We start from the raw sequence: 17955 nt of genomic DNA on the forward strand, positions 1-17955 counted from the left end.
GTACAAAAATATTTTGGTATCATCATAGTTAATCTAATACTGAAGATTAAAAAGTGGGTATTGAAATGTTGAGCTTAATCATGTATTTAGAAACTTTGCATCAATGTATATTTTCAACCATGAAGAGCAGAAGGAATAATTTTATATAACTTGTTTGGTTAACAAAACTGTTCCCCAGTTTGGGACTGTTGTAAAAGTTTGGGAGATTTTTAAAGGTTACAGGGTCTGGTATACTACAGTCATTTTAGAAGAGATTTATAAAATAGGACCACTGAGAAAGTTCCTTGCAGCCTGGCAATTGCAATGTAGGATTGTGGTTATTTGCCTTACATATATTAAACATATTGGTTCAATATTAAATAATTCTATTTCCACTTTATGACAGTCCCTCTTTAAAAAGGGTTAATGAGTCACATGAAGATGTTAGTATCGTGACTAAATGGGACAGACTTTATTATAAGAATTTGTGGGTCTAGCCACTGAACTTACAAAAAAATCATTTATAACTGTAAATCTGTTCAGGGCCACAGGTCCCACTGATTACTAGAATGAAAGGGCTTTCTAATCTTGATTTTGTTAATTCCTTTAGGATAGTTTTTGACATTACTCTTGTACACATTACAAGCTCATATTAGCTTTGGAATACAGTCTTGGATCTGAATACAAACAACATCATTGGAAAAAATACATAGTAAGTTGAAAACATTGCAGCAACCGTCCACTCTGCTGAAAGTTAGTATGTTTAGCAAGCAATTGGAAATAATTCAGGTTATGCTACTAATGTGCTACTGTACTTGACATCTATTACTTCACTGATTTCTAGCCAAGTATGTACTTTTACAGTAGTTCTTAAACTGTGCATTTTTATTTCTGGTTACTTCAGACTTAATTTTACATACCATGATGATAAAAAAGAACATGACTTTCCTAATTGCTCAGTAAGACATTTTCTGTTTTCACACTACCTTTCTTTGCCTACTGTGTGTATCCTGCATCACTTCTTAACATTAAAAAAATAAAAAGGTACTGCAATATAACTGTGAGCTAATTATTCTGTTGTGGTATTTGTTTTCTCTTGGTCTACTAGGTGGAATTTCAGAAGATGACATCAGAACATTTGTGACAGCTACTACAGTGTCATTTAATTGGAGTACAATGGCTAAAGAATTTTCAGTTTCAGTTTCATTGAATGATACTTCTCAGATTATAAAACAACCCAGTGGATTCTTTGTATGGAGCAATTTGACACCTGCCACTTTATATACATTTAAGTTTATATTTGAACAACTGCCTCAGGAATTTATAAATGTGTCACAGTCACTGGATGTTCAAGTTGAAACAGGTATATGTTAGAGTCTGTTGTTGTCACAGTGAATGCAAGGAAACACTGCAAATTTTCTAGAAGAGTTAAAAGTAAATTGTAAAATGCCTGTATTCCATTTTACAATTTTTAATAGATGCGGATTGTTTCATTTCTAAAAAGCTGAAGGAATTGAATGCTAATGACATAGGAAGGTTATTTCTAATTAGTATTTCTTAGTATTTTTAGGAGCAAGAATTCAAATTTGTATGTGCATACATCGTAAGCTAACTACGTATTTTGCAGTCTAAAATAGTCAAGTGAATGTTGAGGTTTGGCATTGTAATTTTTCAAGTGTATGGATTAAATTTGCTATATAGTTTCAATGAAAAGGCAGGGAAAATCCTGAAGTTTCTAAGGATTTGGAACACACTATGCCAGCCCAGTGATGGGTTTGTACTGCTGACTGGCTAAGCCAGCTGCGCTGTTTTGTTAGAAGTACTTTGAAGGAGGCATTCTGAGGATTTTAAGGCTTGATTATGTAACTTCATCACTTTAAATGTACTACTCTGATAATGCATCTTTAAAATCCTGTCCCTGTTCCCCTGTAGGCACCTGTTCCCCAGGCTGGGTGGCATTCCAAAGCAGCTGCTATCGCATGGCTCAGGACAGCAAGCCCTGGAAAGCAGCACAACAAACCTGTGAAACGCCTTCACAAGGGGCACATCTTCTTGACATAGGGAATGAAGAAGAACATAGTTTTATTTTGTCTTACCTCCAGACAATTAGTCAAATAATCATGTTATGGACGGGACTTAATGACCTAAAGGTCAGTTTATATTTTCTACTTTACTGTTGCATATATGGAAACAGGAAAGTTTGGAAATACAGAACCCAGTTCGTTGGAATAAAAATTTCCACACCATAAATAGGGTTTTTTGGTTGTGTGTTTTCTTTTTTGTGTGTGTGTGTGCGTGTGTTGGGGGTTGTGTGTGTGCAGTTTTTAGTAGCTGTAAGAGGAATAATAATTTCTTCATATTTAGAAATACTGAAAATATTTAGCAAGCCAAAAAAACCCAATACAGTTTATACAGAACGAGTTTAATTTTCTTTTTTTTTTTTTTTTTGTGAGTACTTCACATGGATATTGTTCGGCCTGCAGGTGGTGCTGCATTACCAGATTTTAAATCTTTTCGCATGTTACTCACTTCGGCTATCAAAGCCTGGGGCTGTCTTTCTCAGTTTTGATGTGGGTCTGAAATACTGAGTGTTGAGCTTGGCAAGGTCTATCCAATATGGCTGGATGCTGGATAGACCAGTGGCAAAAGGAATGGTAGCAAGTTATTTCTTGTAAAAAGTTTCCTGTTCATCGCATTTGGGATATGAGGGTTCTTAATGGCAGCTCTGCTTTTATGGAGTCACTGTGGTGTGGTATGTGATTTGGGAACAGCTAGAGAGATAAATATAAGTATTTGGAAAGCTCTCTGAAAGATGGAGATGCTTTACCAGAAACATGGGATCCAGTCATCCTGTCCTTAGACCTAGCGAGAATGTCTTTTTGTGGTAAGTAGCAGAAGGTAGAGGGATAGCCAGTGTTTTTCAGTTTGGATAATCTGCACTCCGAAATTTGTTTTTATTATTGTTTTGGTCAAATTAATTTTAAAAGAAATGCTCTGAAAACCGGTAAAAATAAAGTAAACTTTTTTTTTTTTTTTTTCCTAAAATATCATTACCCAGAAAAGAGTTCATTGCCAGTTTGGAATCTGTTAGTCAACTGTTTAATCATTACATTCACTTTTATGTCTGTGGGAGTATAGTCAGTTAAATGAACTAGACGAGTGCCTTGTTTTAAGAGTAGCAAGGAATTATAATAAAATGGTTGCTTTTCAAGTACCTCTTTCCTAATATTTTTATTTTATTAGCTTGTTCAAGTACCATATGAACATGTTACAATCCTTCTAAGTGTCATGGTTCTTATTTGCTGTCACAAAATTGTACTTATCCCAGGAGTTCAAAGATCATGGGACATACGCTAGGAATTGCAGGATTTGTTTAAAATCTGAAGTAAGGAAATACAGATTCCATTGTTTTTTACTTTCTCTTTCAAGTTTGAACCGTTTACTTAGACTTCAGCATTGCAGACTTGCTGTACCTGAAGGTACTTATGCTAGTGTCACTCCTGAGAGTGCTCCAGTATCGTGAATGAGTATGATAGGTTTTTATTAATCCCCGTAGATGTTCACGTATGTTAGTGCAGTGCAGGCTGAAATCGGTCCCCACTAGAGGGGTCTGCATTGCAATGCTGTGAGCATGTTCTGCAAGCATTTTTCCTTCCAAATATCACACTGCCCCAGTCTCATATTTGTAGGGCTCTGCTGGGGAAGCTTAAGTACCTCAAAGGTTAGAAACTTGGAGCCAGATGTGAGTGAGGGTCCCAACTGCTGAGCTACCTGCCCATGGGAGAAAGAGGAAAAGATGGCACCTCCTCATCTGATTGTGAATCGAGCCCTGGATTGTATTCAGCTAAACTAGTTTTCCTTTCAGACTGAATTTATTAATATTTTTGATGGATTTTTTTTTTCAGTGAATACAATTTTTAGAAAACCATCCATTCATTTTTTATAAGATTATTTGATTAATAGTTTTTCTTAAAGGACTGTTTGTAATGCTCAAACACTACATTAACCTTTTGTTGCTGATGTTATGTTATACTACACTACACTACACTACACTACACTACATTTTATTATTACCTTGTAATCTCTTGTAGTAGAAGGGATAGAAATTTACACTGAAATATTTACTGCATTCAAAATGTCACTGTATAAATAATTTGTATAAATTATGTAAATTTTGTATGTTTAGGAGATATGCTTGCAATGACAAAAGCCTTCGTAATTCATCAATACAATGTAAAAAACATGGATTTTTTTTTTTTTTTCTCTTTTTCAATGCAGGAAGAAGGTCAGCTCTTGTGGACAGATGGATCTCCTTATCTTCTAAAGGCTGATATCTCAACTTTGTCGATGATACCAGGAAATGAAACTGACTGCTATGCCCTTCAGAGAGATCCCACTGGTCCAGGCTATTTCTTCACAGGATTTTTCTGCTATATACAGCTACCATATATTTGTGAATATGAATGTAATTATCTTTCTTCCAATATTTTACATTCATTTTTAAAAGCCTTATCTCTGATTATGTTTATCTTTGAAGATAAAAGTATAAAAAGGTTTTCATTATTTTCAATTATTTTCTTTTAATTCTTGGTGTTTTTTTTCAGTACCTCTGGTACCAGAAAACTTCACATTTAGTGTGCATGATGTCAAGACAACTGAAGCTGTATTTACATGGAGTGATACGGACATATGGCTTAAGTCAGGCTTTGCACTTATGATTAAATACTATTTTGATCAGCGGAAACCATACATTCTGAGCTTGCCTGTGAATACAACTCAAATAAAAATCGTGCAGTTGTCTTCTGGCCTTTGCTATAGCTTTTTATTAGCAGCAAGGAACCAAGAAGGGGCACAGACTATCTTAAGTCCAATTCTGAAGGTAGAAACAAGTAAGTCCCAAAAAAAATAGCAGTAATCACCAGGTAATCATACTTTTTTTTAAATGTTTTTCCTTTAATTACCCTATTCCATTTGCTGATATTGTCTGAAAATATAAATAACTCTGAATATGAATTCTGAATCCAAGAGAGACCAGTTGTTATGGTGGATTCCAATGTCTTAATTTTGCTTTTGTGTTAAAATGCTTTATTGGGATTGATGAGGAAAAGTTCAGCAGATTCTGGTGGCCACAAGCAGAAAGTCAGCTACAAATTCCATTTCTGTGAAGTATATTTTAAAAGCTTATTCTTACCATTATTTTACTCACAGGATTCGTACTGATGTCCGTAGGGAAAGCTGGATGTCAGAGTAGCAGTAGGGTGTTTTTTGGCCATGTTGATGAAATGCAGAAGCCTACATTCTAATCTGAAGTAAAAGATTTGTGGGAATAAACAGTGATATACCTATATATCTGCAGTAAAGATTAAGACAAGCTTCATGGTTTAAAAATACACTGTGTTTTGACCTACTGTATTATACAGTAGGACATAAGAAAAATTCATAAGCTGATTAATTTGTTTTCTAGTAAAATCTAGATGAATGAAGCCAAATGAAGCCCGCCAATTGATATTGATGAAAGATACCTTTGCATCTAAAGGTGGTCAAACAGACATGTCCTCAAGGAAAAATTAGCTCATGGGCACAACTTCACATGCAGATTTTCTTCGGATTCCTATTTCTGTGGTATTGGGAAAATATCCAGATTTGCAAGAGTTAAAGAAAACATACTACCCTAGCATTTTAACCAATTCTGGCAAAGCAATCCACATATGAGATGGGGTCCATCTTTTTCAGGTCAGAACAAAATACAGGTTGTTCTTTAGGGGAAAGAGCTATTCCTTTTCTTCAGCAAGCATATTTTGTACAGTGCAGCACTTCTTCCCCTGGGCTGCTTCAGTGCACTTGAAAGTCTTTCCATCTCTTGCACATACCAGCGGATACCAGCTTCTCTGCTTCCTAATATGATGATTTCTTCTCTTTATGAAAGACCCTGTAATGCAACTTACCTCTGTGATGGAGGGAAGATATTCCTGCTTTCTACTATGAGAAGCAAATACGTGTTTTTTTCCTCAGAGATCAGCTTTTCAGCTGCAACATTGGTATCTACAGAAACCTGATTGTCCAGGCAATGAAAAATTGGATGATTCACTGATTATTAGACTGGTGACTAAATTGTTGGAAGAGAACTGTTTTGAAATGTTTGATGAAAATAGTGTGCATAGAACACTTACACTTTCTAAAATTCAGTAGATTTTGCCTATTTATTCATTAGGACCAGGTTTTAACCACCATGGGTAATTCATACCACTTATCTTCGATAATGTTTCTGATCTCACTGACACACAAGAGAGAGGACTTAAGTGAGGATACTGAGTTCTTCATAAAGAACCAAGTGATTCAGAAAACCTCAGTTAGATAGTGAGAATATTCCCCTGCAGATCAATGTTATAACAAATTAGCAGTTTTAAACAAAGCAAGGTTGCTTTGTTTAATTTGCTCTAACATTATTTAGCATTTATGTCAGTGTGAACTTTTAGCTTTTCAGGCTGTATTTGGGAAAAAAAGAAAAAGTTAGTTATTGGTAAAAGATATTAGAAGCTATTATCCTATTTCTATTCCTAATCTTAATCTATAGGACCGTTACACTCCCAGAAGTTAGAGGCTACACATGTTTCATCTGCAGAAATACATTTGAAGTGGAAGCCTCCACAGCATTCATCCAGCGTTTATTTTCATTACTACCTCATCAACATTTTGGATACCGAAACCAATATTTGGGAACAGTTGTCAGTTGAAAAAAGCAAGACTTCAATAGTAATAGGAAATGTAAAACCTTATCATCAGTATCACGTATATATACAGAATGTAGCAGAAAAAGGAACTCTAAGCTGCCATGAGAAGCCTATATTAATCACAACAGGTGATGTATCTCTTTTCTGCAGGCTTTGTTTCACTAGGCAGAGTTTAAATTGAAAATACAAGGCACAAAAGTATTTTTAAGGCCACGTACAGGTTGCTGTTTGTTGAGATGTACTGGGGGAAAGTCAGAGGGATTATTTTCTATATTCTGTGTTGACTGATTCTAACCTTCAGAACCTTCTAAAAGGGTGAATTTACCTATCCCCTTATTTATTTACTCACTCACTTACTTACAGCACATTAATATGTGCTAGAGAAGCAACATCCTATTTGATAAATATTTATGGTTTGTATATTTAATTTCAGCAAAGTAGAAACATTACCATGATGTCTCAAATTATGTAGGTAAAGACAGATTATTTTTCTCATCACAGATATTGTGACTCAGATTGTGTCATTTTTATTAATCTGTATATATCCAATGGAACAGGATATACTTGTAAAATAAGTTTCTATTTGTTCTGAGAAAACAGAAAGCAGAATCAGCCTGTAACAGGTAGTTTTCTGCAAACTATTTTAAGAAATAATTAAATGGATTAGCAGTTTTAAACAAATGAAATTTTTTAGAAGAGAAAATAAACCAAAAGTGAGCTTTGGGAAGTGATTAATAGTAAGTTTGGTCTGTGGTTTTATACTGACATATTTTTCTCTGATCAAGCTGTCAGTCCACCTACAACCGTTTACATTCACCCAGAGGATGTACAAGAAGAGAGTGTCATCCTTCACTGGAAGCTACCACAAGAGAGTCAGGAATCCTTCATTCAGGTGAAGCCGACTGCAGACATTGGTGACACCATGAAGTTTTTAGTGAGCAACACAGAAGAATTTAAGATTGATCTCCTAATTCCTGGAATGGCTTATGAAATAGCAGTGGCAAGTGTAAATAATGGAAATATGAGTGAACTGAAGACCATTCAATGCACCTTAAGTAAGATATCTCTTAACGGTGGAAACTATAGATTATAATACACACATCTGTCTCATTATCGTTACTGTCATCTAACAGATTTGGTAGAACAAGTCGATTTGCTTAATAGCCAAAGATCAAAACTACAATGTGAAATGTACTGATCCAATCCTAATTGTTAACAGCAAAGCAGATGTTGTTAACTTCCAAAGAGGTGCAGCCTTGGGAAAAACATTGGTAGTGCTGAATATTGTTTAACTGTGGGGAGTACCACAGTAAGGAATCTTGTTCCCACTAACACAAGAAATGAACTGAATCACTGATTTGCAGCGAAATAACAAAATATTGGAATGGTTGAAACAGACTGTTTTTGGAGATGCATTAGGAGTTCTGTGAACTCCGAGAGCGAAATTGCCCTGGTGTTGGTGAGAGGGTGCTGGGAAAAATTTTTAAGAGTTAGAAGTAGTAGTAGCTGAAAGGTAAAAGATTTGCATTGTTTATTGAAGGGTTTTTCCTGTTAGTCATAGTTTACCAAGATGTTGAAATGCTTTTGGCACAGTATACAGTTTTTGCATATTTGAAAGGAATGGGCAGGATTCACTTCTACATGTGGTATATAAAGGCTGCAGCTGTCAGGTTATAGATATGTGAAATGCTGCGTTGTCATTTTTTTCTGGATGATTACAGTATTTTGGAGGGTAGCAGACTTAGCCTTTCTCAGACTTTTTTATATAGGATTAGATTTAATACCTCATTCAAGACACAGATGACACAAAATTCTAGATAGGATTTTTCACAGCTGCCAGATCCAGCTGTAAGAATATGAAACGCACCAAAATTGCATCCATCAAATGTATCTCATTCTCCATGCTCATCTCCCTGTCCAGATGTAACTTACTGTATATTTTTTCAACTATCTTGACTTACAATCTTGGTGCTGTTGTAGCTAAAAGAGTAATTCACTGATATATTTGGAAAGCTAGCTTGCTATGATTCCTAAATAATTTGTCAAATGCTCTTAGGATTCCAGCACTAAGCACCTAAAAAGATCTAGTTGTTACTGCTTCTGAGCAATGATGTGTTTTATGGTAGCTATTTGTTTGCACTGGGGAAGCATATTTCTCAGGACAGTTGCTTCAGATTTATTACGTGGTTTTCCCTGAATTTATTTTCAGCTATTTTAACATGTGACAATTTTTTTTTTTCTTCTTCTTTTAGAGCCAAAACCTGTTCAAATTGTAGTTCCTTACATGCTTTATAGCGATGCAGTGGTGTTATTTGTTCGCATGCCAGATATCGGAGTATTTGATGGCATATATGTTGCAAGTAAAGGAGGACCTAATGCAACATTCGTTTTAAAAAGTGATGGTAAAATAACAATTGAAAACCTTACTGCAGGAACAGAATATGATTTCTGCATCTCCACAAAAAGTGGAACAATGTTGAGCTCCTTTTACCATGTATCTGGTGTAAAAACATGTGAGTATTTAAAGTTTATTCCTATAAAATTGCACCATAGTTAATTGATTTATAAAGTCTTTTAACTTGATTTCAGTGCAGTAGAAAAGCAGGTTATTTAAAAACACCGATATGTGTGTGTAAGAAATTGATAATTATACCAACACTAGCTGACTTTCGAACAAGACTGTAACTATGCCTTATAGTTTCTAAACCTTCTAAACTGTGTTGTTTTTTGTTTTTTATATCAAGTCTATAAAAATGTCTAACAAGTATTTCTGGAATTTAGGCAGTATTAAGTTTTTGTCCTTGTGGGAAAGAAAACACATTTATAGCATTTATTCTAGTCAAGAAGATGAATATCCATGAAATTATTTCTCTATTTGAAATTAGTAATTTTATTCCTCCCAGTGCATCTTTGAGCAAAAAATGACAGCATTGATGTTCCCATTTTTCAAGATAATAACTTCAATAACAAAGACATTTTAAAGAAGTATTATGGCAGGGGTACTCGTTCTAGCAAGGCTTTAAAAAAAAGTACTTAATATAAATTAAAAAATGTTTTAAAATACCAGCTAAAATTCGGCGTTTTGATTTTCCTATTATTTATGATAGTTATACTTCCAGAAACTTTTATTTTCAAGCTTCACCATTTTTCTTTGAAATTCTTTTCTATTTTGTTTCTCTCAGAGTGGAAATATTATAAAAGGAAAAAATAAGAAAGGATAAAAACAAACAAGGGAGAAAGAAGACAACAATGAGGACAAGATAGAAAAATTCTTCCCCAAATAGTGAAAACTTTGAAAGCTGCTTTTTCTTTAAGTTTTTAATAAGAACTTGGGTTTTGATTTTATGAAAGCATGCCCTACATTTACTGTGAAACTAGCTTAGAAGACTTAGTTTTGGTCTGTGTCTTCTATGACAAATTTTGGAATGTTCCAGCCAGAAACAACTGTAGTGGGGATGAAAGAGATGCAGAGAAGAATGGAAGGTCCTCTGTAATGTGATCTGTGTTGTGTCATACGGGGGTATAGTATATTAGGCAGACAGTGTCTTGCCTGGTCTACCCAGTTTTGCTGAGCTGTTTGACAAAATTCAGGTACATTCGGAGCACTATGATGATGGTATTGGAGGGATTAACTTCATTCTGGAAGATTTTTTTCTTCCTAGAAGTGCCAGTTCTGTCCTCAGGGAGAAATATACATTCAGTCCCATGTGATTTTAAGATAAGCAATAAAGCAATTTTCTTTGAATAGCAGTAATATTATCTATTTGTTCTTTCTCCATTTTCCTATTTTGGAATGTCCATGTGTTTGCACGCCTGAGTTGAGATTTTGCCCTCTATTTGTTTTACTGATTGTCTTCATATTTATGTCTCCACAGGAGATATAAAATGTGTTGGACTGAACAGTAACGTCTTTTATGTTCTTCTGTAGGTCTGGCAGCTCCACTCAATGTACGAGAAGGTGACATTACAGACACTTCAATACGGATTGCTTGGGACCGTGCTGATGGAGATTTTCATCAATATGAAGTCACATGTATAAATTGTGCAAATGCTTTCAGGGTATGCTTTTTAAAGGACCACTTGTGTGTAGGCAATGCAGGAATCAGAGGTTAAATTAAAAGCTATGTCTCCTAATAGAATAGATATAGGTATCATTTACATAATATAACTAAATTTTGCAAGCAGTTTTTTGAAAGCTGTATTCGATTTTCTAGGTCCAGAAGGTCAAGCAAGAAACAGCAACATTTTCTAACCTTATTCCTGGTAAGCTGTACAACTTTACAATTCGAACAGAAAAGGAAGGTTTCAGAGACAGCATTTCTGTGACAAAGGAGATAGAGACAGGTGAGACCATGGTCTTGTCAAATTCAGCATTTGTTTTGCTCCATTTATATGTCTTGCTTTAATCTACAGTTTCTTTATTTTTTTTCTCAAATAGAGAAAAGTAATCCAACAATCTTCACCATTTTCTCCTTATTCTCTGTCATTGTTATTTTCCTTATTCTTTAACTGCTTGTGTACTTTAAAAATGTGAATTTGAATACGGTTACAGTGTACAATGAGCTACCAAAGTTAACTTCATAATGACCCAAGCAGCCGTACCCCGCAGTAACTGGCACTTGCACACTGTCTGGCTACCAACATTACAGAAAATCTTTTTGTCTTAGACTTCTCTTTAATGTTTGGTTCCTCATTTCAGTGCTAAGTTTGAACACACTTAGATGTTCAGAACTAAAATGGTTTTATGATGTTCTTTCAGTGGCCAGCTTGCCAGCAAGAAAAGTAACAGCCATTATATACAATATCTTATGACTACTTGGGGCAGACCCGAAGAGCCAATTGGTTACACATTTGCATATCACATTACATAATCTTTTAGCATATAATGAGCAACATTCAGCTGAAGGACACTTTATTCAACAGTCTTGAGATATGTATTAAAGCAAGACTCGAATAATTGTGCGGGCTTCAGAAGGTCTAAAGCTACAAAGTCAGTAGTGTTTGTAGTTTGTGATTAAATGTTTTGCAAGCCAGTCTTATCTTTATTATATGAGCAGACCAACCTAAAACTGAAAGGATTTACATATCTTTAGGTTAGCAGTTGCAGGCAGGATTCTTTCTTTTAAGTGATCACAACATGACTGAATGTGTGAGTGCTAGTGAGATCCAGCCAGGTGAGCTGGTGGGTGGGTGAAGTGGCCTGGGAACAAGGGGTTGAGTGGGCCAGCTCTGACTGTGAGAGCATCTGTGTGTCTCTAAGGGCAAGAGCACAAGGGTGTCCCCTTTTTGGACCTGGGAAGCCCCCTTGTACACATATATATAAGTATTCTCACTAGTGGACCTCTGTTCTCTCAACCAGAAAGGGGAACAGGATGGGAGTCTTGGTGCTGTCTGTGTTCCTGTGAACCCTCTGAGTTCTGTCTGCCATCTGTGTGGCTGGCCACATATATGTGGAGTTTTCATTGCATTCTGATGACATGAGTCCTGTCATAAAGTAATGCATTCAAAATGTATTTTTAAAGTAACAGATTTTTTTACTTTTTTTTAATTGTCACACAGCACCAAGCCCTGTGAAATACCTGAACTACAGCAGAGACTCTGAATCAATAACTGTTACCTGGCCACCAGCCCAAAATATGTTTGATGGATACATGATTTCAATAAACAGTAAAGTCTTCAATGAGGAGAAAATGTTACCTTCTAGTGCAAGGTATGAAGACTACATTTAAAAATTAACTCAAACCAGATGTTTCACTGTATATTTAAAATAAGTAGCAGTGCAACTTATATGTGGTATGTATTTGAAGTTTTAATCGATGTACTTTACCCACGTGAAAAAAGATTAAGAATTACGTTGCTTAACAAAATACAAATCTCATAAGATGTGTTTGTGCAAAGAGGAGCAAACGAAATACTGTACTGGATTGAGCACCAGTAGAACCTGTGTGTCATTCTGGATGTTTAATCATTTAAGACTTTCTGTTACAGTACTTGAACTTGCTGTGAACCATAGTGTGATGCATTCTATTTAAGATTTTATTATACTGAAATCGTTTTTCACTGACAGCATATACATATGTATACACACATCACGTATAAATATTACCCATAATACTGTAAAGAATCAACATATGAATATACAGGCAATTTAAAAATCCTAAAGAAAACAATCTCTTTGTTTAATCTTTGTAGAATGCACAAATTTGAGAGTCTTCTGCCGGGTACCGATTTCTTGATCAGTATTGTGACAACCAATGGATTAAAAAGAAGTCGCCCCACCATCCTCAAGATTAGGACCTGTAGGTTCATGGTTTATTAGTAACTTTTCATGACTTCAGATAATTAGAGTTGTTACATTTTAAGGTGGTGTCTAAGAAAAGCTATTCCTTCTCAAATCAAGGTTTCTCAATAATGGCCAAATTAATATATATGTCTTTTCAATTAAACATCCTTGAAAGTTACTAAGTAAATAAAAGCTATTAAAGCACAAACAAGTTTCCTCTGTAGTTAATGAGATTCTGCCAGTAGCTGCAACAGCAATAATATTAGCACGATAGAACTTTTTTCATAAAAACGTATAAACAGTGATTTTATTTCTGATTTTATTGCTAATATGTAGAGGTGAATTTGACTGATTTTACATTCTTCTTAAGTCCAAAATGAAATCTGTTTCTACACTGAAGTGTAAAATAATGAAATACAGCAGTGTCTTCTGCAGATGTTAATTTTCCTCAAATTAATATAGATTATTTTGATAATAAATTTTGCACCCACTCCTATCTTTACCACAGATCCTGATCCACCATCAGATTTACAGGTGTTTGGTCAAGAGGAAAATACAGTCTATTTTTCCTGGAAACTACCAAGAGGAGGATATGATATGTTTCAGGTGAGATAAGAATGGGAAGAAACCAGTGCAATACTTTATATCTTTTTTTTAAATTTGTCAATGAAATTATCATCCTGTATGTATTGCAAACCTAACAATAAATATATGTACTTATAACCCACATAAGTATAGGAGGGAAATACTGCTATGAGAGAAGATCAGCTAAATACATACTTCAGAGTACATAAGAATTTTAAAAAATATTATGAAATTAGGCCTTTAAAAGCTTTCAAAAAATCATTTTTCATCTAGTATGCAATAAGAAAGATTACAGGTCAAGGGCTGAATGGAACTGCAATGTGATATTTTTTCCTTAGTTTTTTCATATTTGTAATACAAATTAATTTAATTAAATGGAAAAAAAATCATTCTAGATAGAAGGCTCTAACTTTTTGTTTAGAAATTTCCAGAATAAAACCTTTTTTTTTTTTTTTTTTTAAATGTAGCAATTTAAAAGGCAGAACTGCAAACATTTGATACCTCCCATACCTTGGGCACTAAGCAATTTAGGGATTTCCTGAGTGATAGATTGAAACTGGACATACAGAAGAAAAAGAGTGACTTTTTCTGGAGTGGAAACATTCTTGACCACTGAAACAAAAAATTTAGTTACTATTTCTCATATGGACCTCCCTATATTGGGTTCTCCCTTTGTACTTTGGTCAGCTACTGGCCTCCCCAACATCCAGATAAGCTTATTGTATGTTTAAATGATTGTTTTCATTAGTTGTTATACCATTTTCAATTCACTCTTCAATATCTTTTGGCCTGCTGGCCCATCTTTCTGCTTTACCCTGCTTCCCTGTGCTTCTTAATATAACTTGCATGAATTAGGTAAGTTCATACTTTTTATTTTTCTTGTTTTGACATGATGTCCCATTTTTAAGGATATATTTTCTTGAAGTAACTCTCTTTACTGTTCAAACGGTTTTGCTATTTCTACATTCCCTCTACAAACTTTTGGAGTGGTATTTCATGTATTAAAGTTGCATTTCAGTGTTTTTCATACCATGATGTTTTTGGGTGCTGCTCATGATTTCTTTTAATTTGCTTGATAATTTTTAAGTATTTCTCCTGGTCTAATTAAATGTCACTGTGCTGGACTTTTTATGCTTACAAAGAAGTTGAGTCCTAATACTTCATGGTTGGTATTACAGAGTGGCTCTTCACCATTTGTAGTTCGAACAATGTTCTTTGCAACATTTGGCACAAAATCCAGAGTTATTTCTATTAGTTCAGTTCTCTGCTCAGAAATAATCTGCTGTCACATCTAAATACTTTGTGGATCCTGTTTCACTATGACATTCAACCATTCTCTCCTTTGTATCCCGTCTTTTTCAGTCTGCCTTGTATTATCCTTTGCATTTTGCAGTCACTGTATGAACACGGTCATGTGGTCAATAAAACTGTGGCAGTAAACTGTTCTTTAAACATGTCATTTAAATCAATAAAGATTTCAAGGTATGGTCCTGTATGGTGGACTTACTTCACTAGGATATTCTTCAGTATGTAGCACTACCATGTGAAAAGTACTTTGCTTTAATGGCCTTACACTGTTTATACCTCAATATTACTGCATCCAGTGACATCCCCATGACTTCAATTATATCCTTACCTAAAACTTGAAATCTGTGTATTAGTATAGTTTCTTGACATTTCATGTCTCTTCATTAGTGTAAAACTTCGCTGATCTGAATGATTGAGAGTAGTCAGTTCACCTTGCACAGCACAATTTGCTGATGTAGCCTGGAGTATATTTATAAATTTTAAAATTAAATTAAGATCTCTTGTTCATGTTTTGAACCAATTCAAATCTACTTTTGTATGTGGTCAGGTTATTTTTACCATCCTGTGGAAAGTAATTGTCATCTGTAATATTGATCTTTATGGCACAGTATTATTGTTCAGCATCTCAGAGCAAGCAGGCACATTAGACAGTGCTTTGTCTGAATAAATGAGCTTATCTTTAAATCTTTAATGAGAAAGGCTTCAGTAGACTGGTTGCTTAGTAAGGTGCACCTGCATAAAAGGGATCATTTTACTAATCATTTAAAATTAATTATCCCAGCTTACCAACTTTCTATGCAATATATTGTAGTTTGTAGAGCAAAGAGTACACAAAAGGTATTTTCCTAACTTGTTTATACTAGAGGTAAATCTTTAATCTACAGCTTTGCTTCTAGCATTTTGCAGTGCTGTAATTCTAATAAGGTGATGACAGTCTCCAAGATTTAGTGTGTATTAACAGGTACTGTGCTGGTAAAATATACAGAGGGCAACTGGATCATTCACCCCCAAATGAATAGCAGCTGAACCAAAGTGCTTTCAGGTCACTACCATGTGTTGAATATCCCTTTTCTGTTGGAGGAAACAACAGGAGGCAGGACAGGACACACTGATGTCAGCAGCTGCAAACCTTCTCAATTTCTTAGTACTAACTTAGTACTAACTGAGAAACCCATGTGCATATGCTGGAGATGCTTCTCCAGAGCCTCCTCTGCAGGGCAGACACAACATGCATGTTTTTCTCACCTTAGAGTTGTCTGGGAGGTCAGAGGGAATTCTCACAGCTTCTAGGATTTAAGTGCCCAAATTTCAATTACTTGGTATCTCCAGCACTTTTATTCTCTGCAGTGGCTCCACACAAGTGAGTTTTCAAGGTTAGCAGGGAGTGGAGTTGAGTGGCTTATTCCTTGGGGCTCTTTTCAGAATCTCGCCTCTGGGTGTTTGTTGTTTTGTTTTGTCTGATTATTTTTCTTCCTTTGCCAGAAATGTACAGAGATTTCAGAAGTGTCTCCATTTTAGAATTAAAAAAGCCCCAACCTCATGCTGTTGATTAATCCTTAGGCACATCTTCTACCCCTTGACTATTCTCATTCTGTCTTGTAGTCAGTTGTATGGCTCATCAGTACAGTTGTGTGACTGAGCAGTCAGACCACATTTCATTATCTTTCTTCCAAGAGAAAAACATGTCACCTGTAAGGCATGACTTAACTTTGCTTCCTCCATCTACCTTTAAAGATTAAAGTCACTGCTTTCACCACTGGGCTATTAAGGAATCTTAAAGTAAGTAGTGGATCAGTCTTGTAGAACATAATATAAAGCTTAAGCTATACCCTTGACGTTTTTGTCTTCAAAGTACGGAAAACATTGGAAATATTTTTATATAAACATGTAGTTTGAATCTCTGAACATTACTTTTATGATGTGAAATAGTCTGATATAAGAAACTATTTTTCTTCCATAGCTTTCATATTATTTAGTGAATAATGAAAAGCTGCTTACCAGAACAGTTTACGACAGCAGAGCTGCAGTGAAAAATCTGGCCCCTGGGACAGAATATTTTTTTCAGTTGAGGACAGTTAAAGGCTTGGATTCCTCTGTGGCTGTGGAGAAAAAAGTCATCACAAGTAAGACACGCCTTATGACTTGTCATTTCTTTTTCTTTTTGAAAAACAATGAATGTTCTGAGACATTTAAATTGTTGTATGTATGTGACTCAAAAGGGTCACATGGTTCAAAGAGAAACTTTAAGTTTGGGTGGCAAGTTCCGCTTCCTCTTGTGATAGTTGTTTGAACAGGAGCCTTGTACATAGCTTGCTGAATTGAAGCTGAGGAATCTATAGACATAATTGCAGATACCTCTTTGAAAAAAAAAAAAAGGTGAACTCACAAAATTCTTGAATGTTTAGCAGAATAGGATCTTGCCAGAATAACATCCTATACTTTAAGAATTACCTTTCATTTTGTTTACAATGGTTTCTGCATCTCATAAATGCTTGCAAGCCCATGGTCTAAGATTGGAGGATTGCTCCTGTACAAGGCCACAGAATGCTTTAAAGAGCAAAAGGCATTATGCTTCAACCAGGTTAACAAGGTCCAGAAAATTACTCTGTATCCTGCACTCATTTTTTTTGTCTCTGAGCAAACATGGATTTTCCGATGTCCCTGAGATAAAGCATAAGAAGAGGAGAGTTCGTTAGTGGCAGAGATTTGAAGGAATGGATTTATACTGGATTCCAGACTACCAAAGCAGATAAAGAGCAGCCAAATGTAATCCAAAAATAAATCAACTCCCAGATTTCTACACATTCAAGTCATGAATCACCTTCCTTCTTTTAAGTGTTTTCTGTGGTTTGTTTGAACTGTAACTCACTAACCCCATTAACAGTCAAGGAGTGTATGCACTTAAATATTCAAAGATGAGCAAATCACCGAATAACACCCAAATCTAGTCCTGCAGATCCTTGTTAATGAAAAATGCAACAGAATGGTCATCATCATTATCATCATCATCGTGGTCCTGAAGTTGCTTTTTATTCTCAAGCAAATGTTTTCAAGAGTATTGTGAATGAG

The 17955-nt window shown here is 35.2% G+C and overlaps 1 protein-coding gene across 6 annotated transcripts in view; it reads left to right on the plus strand.

The window, feature by feature from the left end:
• PTPRQ (protein tyrosine phosphatase receptor type Q) overlaps nucleotides 1-17955 on the plus strand; it is a 131271-nt gene that overhangs the window by 1438 nt on the left and 111878 nt on the right. For 5 of the 6 annotated variants that reach the window (XM_071799539.1, XM_071799542.1, XM_071799547.1 and 2 more), the window contains 13 exons: nucleotides 1088-1342; nucleotides 1912-2129; nucleotides 4258-4444; nucleotides 4584-4868; nucleotides 6554-6838; nucleotides 7496-7765; nucleotides 8963-9223; nucleotides 10639-10769; nucleotides 10925-11054; nucleotides 12270-12420; nucleotides 12903-13009; nucleotides 13502-13599; nucleotides 16847-17009. In XM_071799539.1, the coding sequence (XP_071655640.1) occupies nucleotides 1088-1342; nucleotides 1912-2129; nucleotides 4258-4444; nucleotides 4584-4868; nucleotides 6554-6838; nucleotides 7496-7765; nucleotides 8963-9223; nucleotides 10639-10769; nucleotides 10925-11054; nucleotides 12270-12420; nucleotides 12903-13009; nucleotides 13502-13599; nucleotides 16847-17009 (2541 nt within the window). Of the gene's footprint in view, nucleotides 1-7; nucleotides 692-1087; nucleotides 1343-1911; nucleotides 2130-4257; nucleotides 4445-4583; nucleotides 4869-6553; nucleotides 6839-7495; nucleotides 7766-8962; nucleotides 9224-10638; nucleotides 10770-10924; nucleotides 11055-12269; nucleotides 12421-12902; nucleotides 13010-13501; nucleotides 13600-16846; nucleotides 17010-17955 lie in introns of those variants that run through there. The other variant, XM_071799554.1, reaches the window with a different exon arrangement.

Source organism: Patagioenas fasciata, chromosome 1, assembly GCF_037038585.1.
Source record: "Patagioenas fasciata isolate bPatFas1 chromosome 1, bPatFas1.hap1, whole genome shotgun sequence".
In the NCBI taxonomy this organism is placed as follows: Eukaryota; Metazoa; Chordata; class Aves; order Columbiformes; family Columbidae; genus Patagioenas; species Patagioenas fasciata.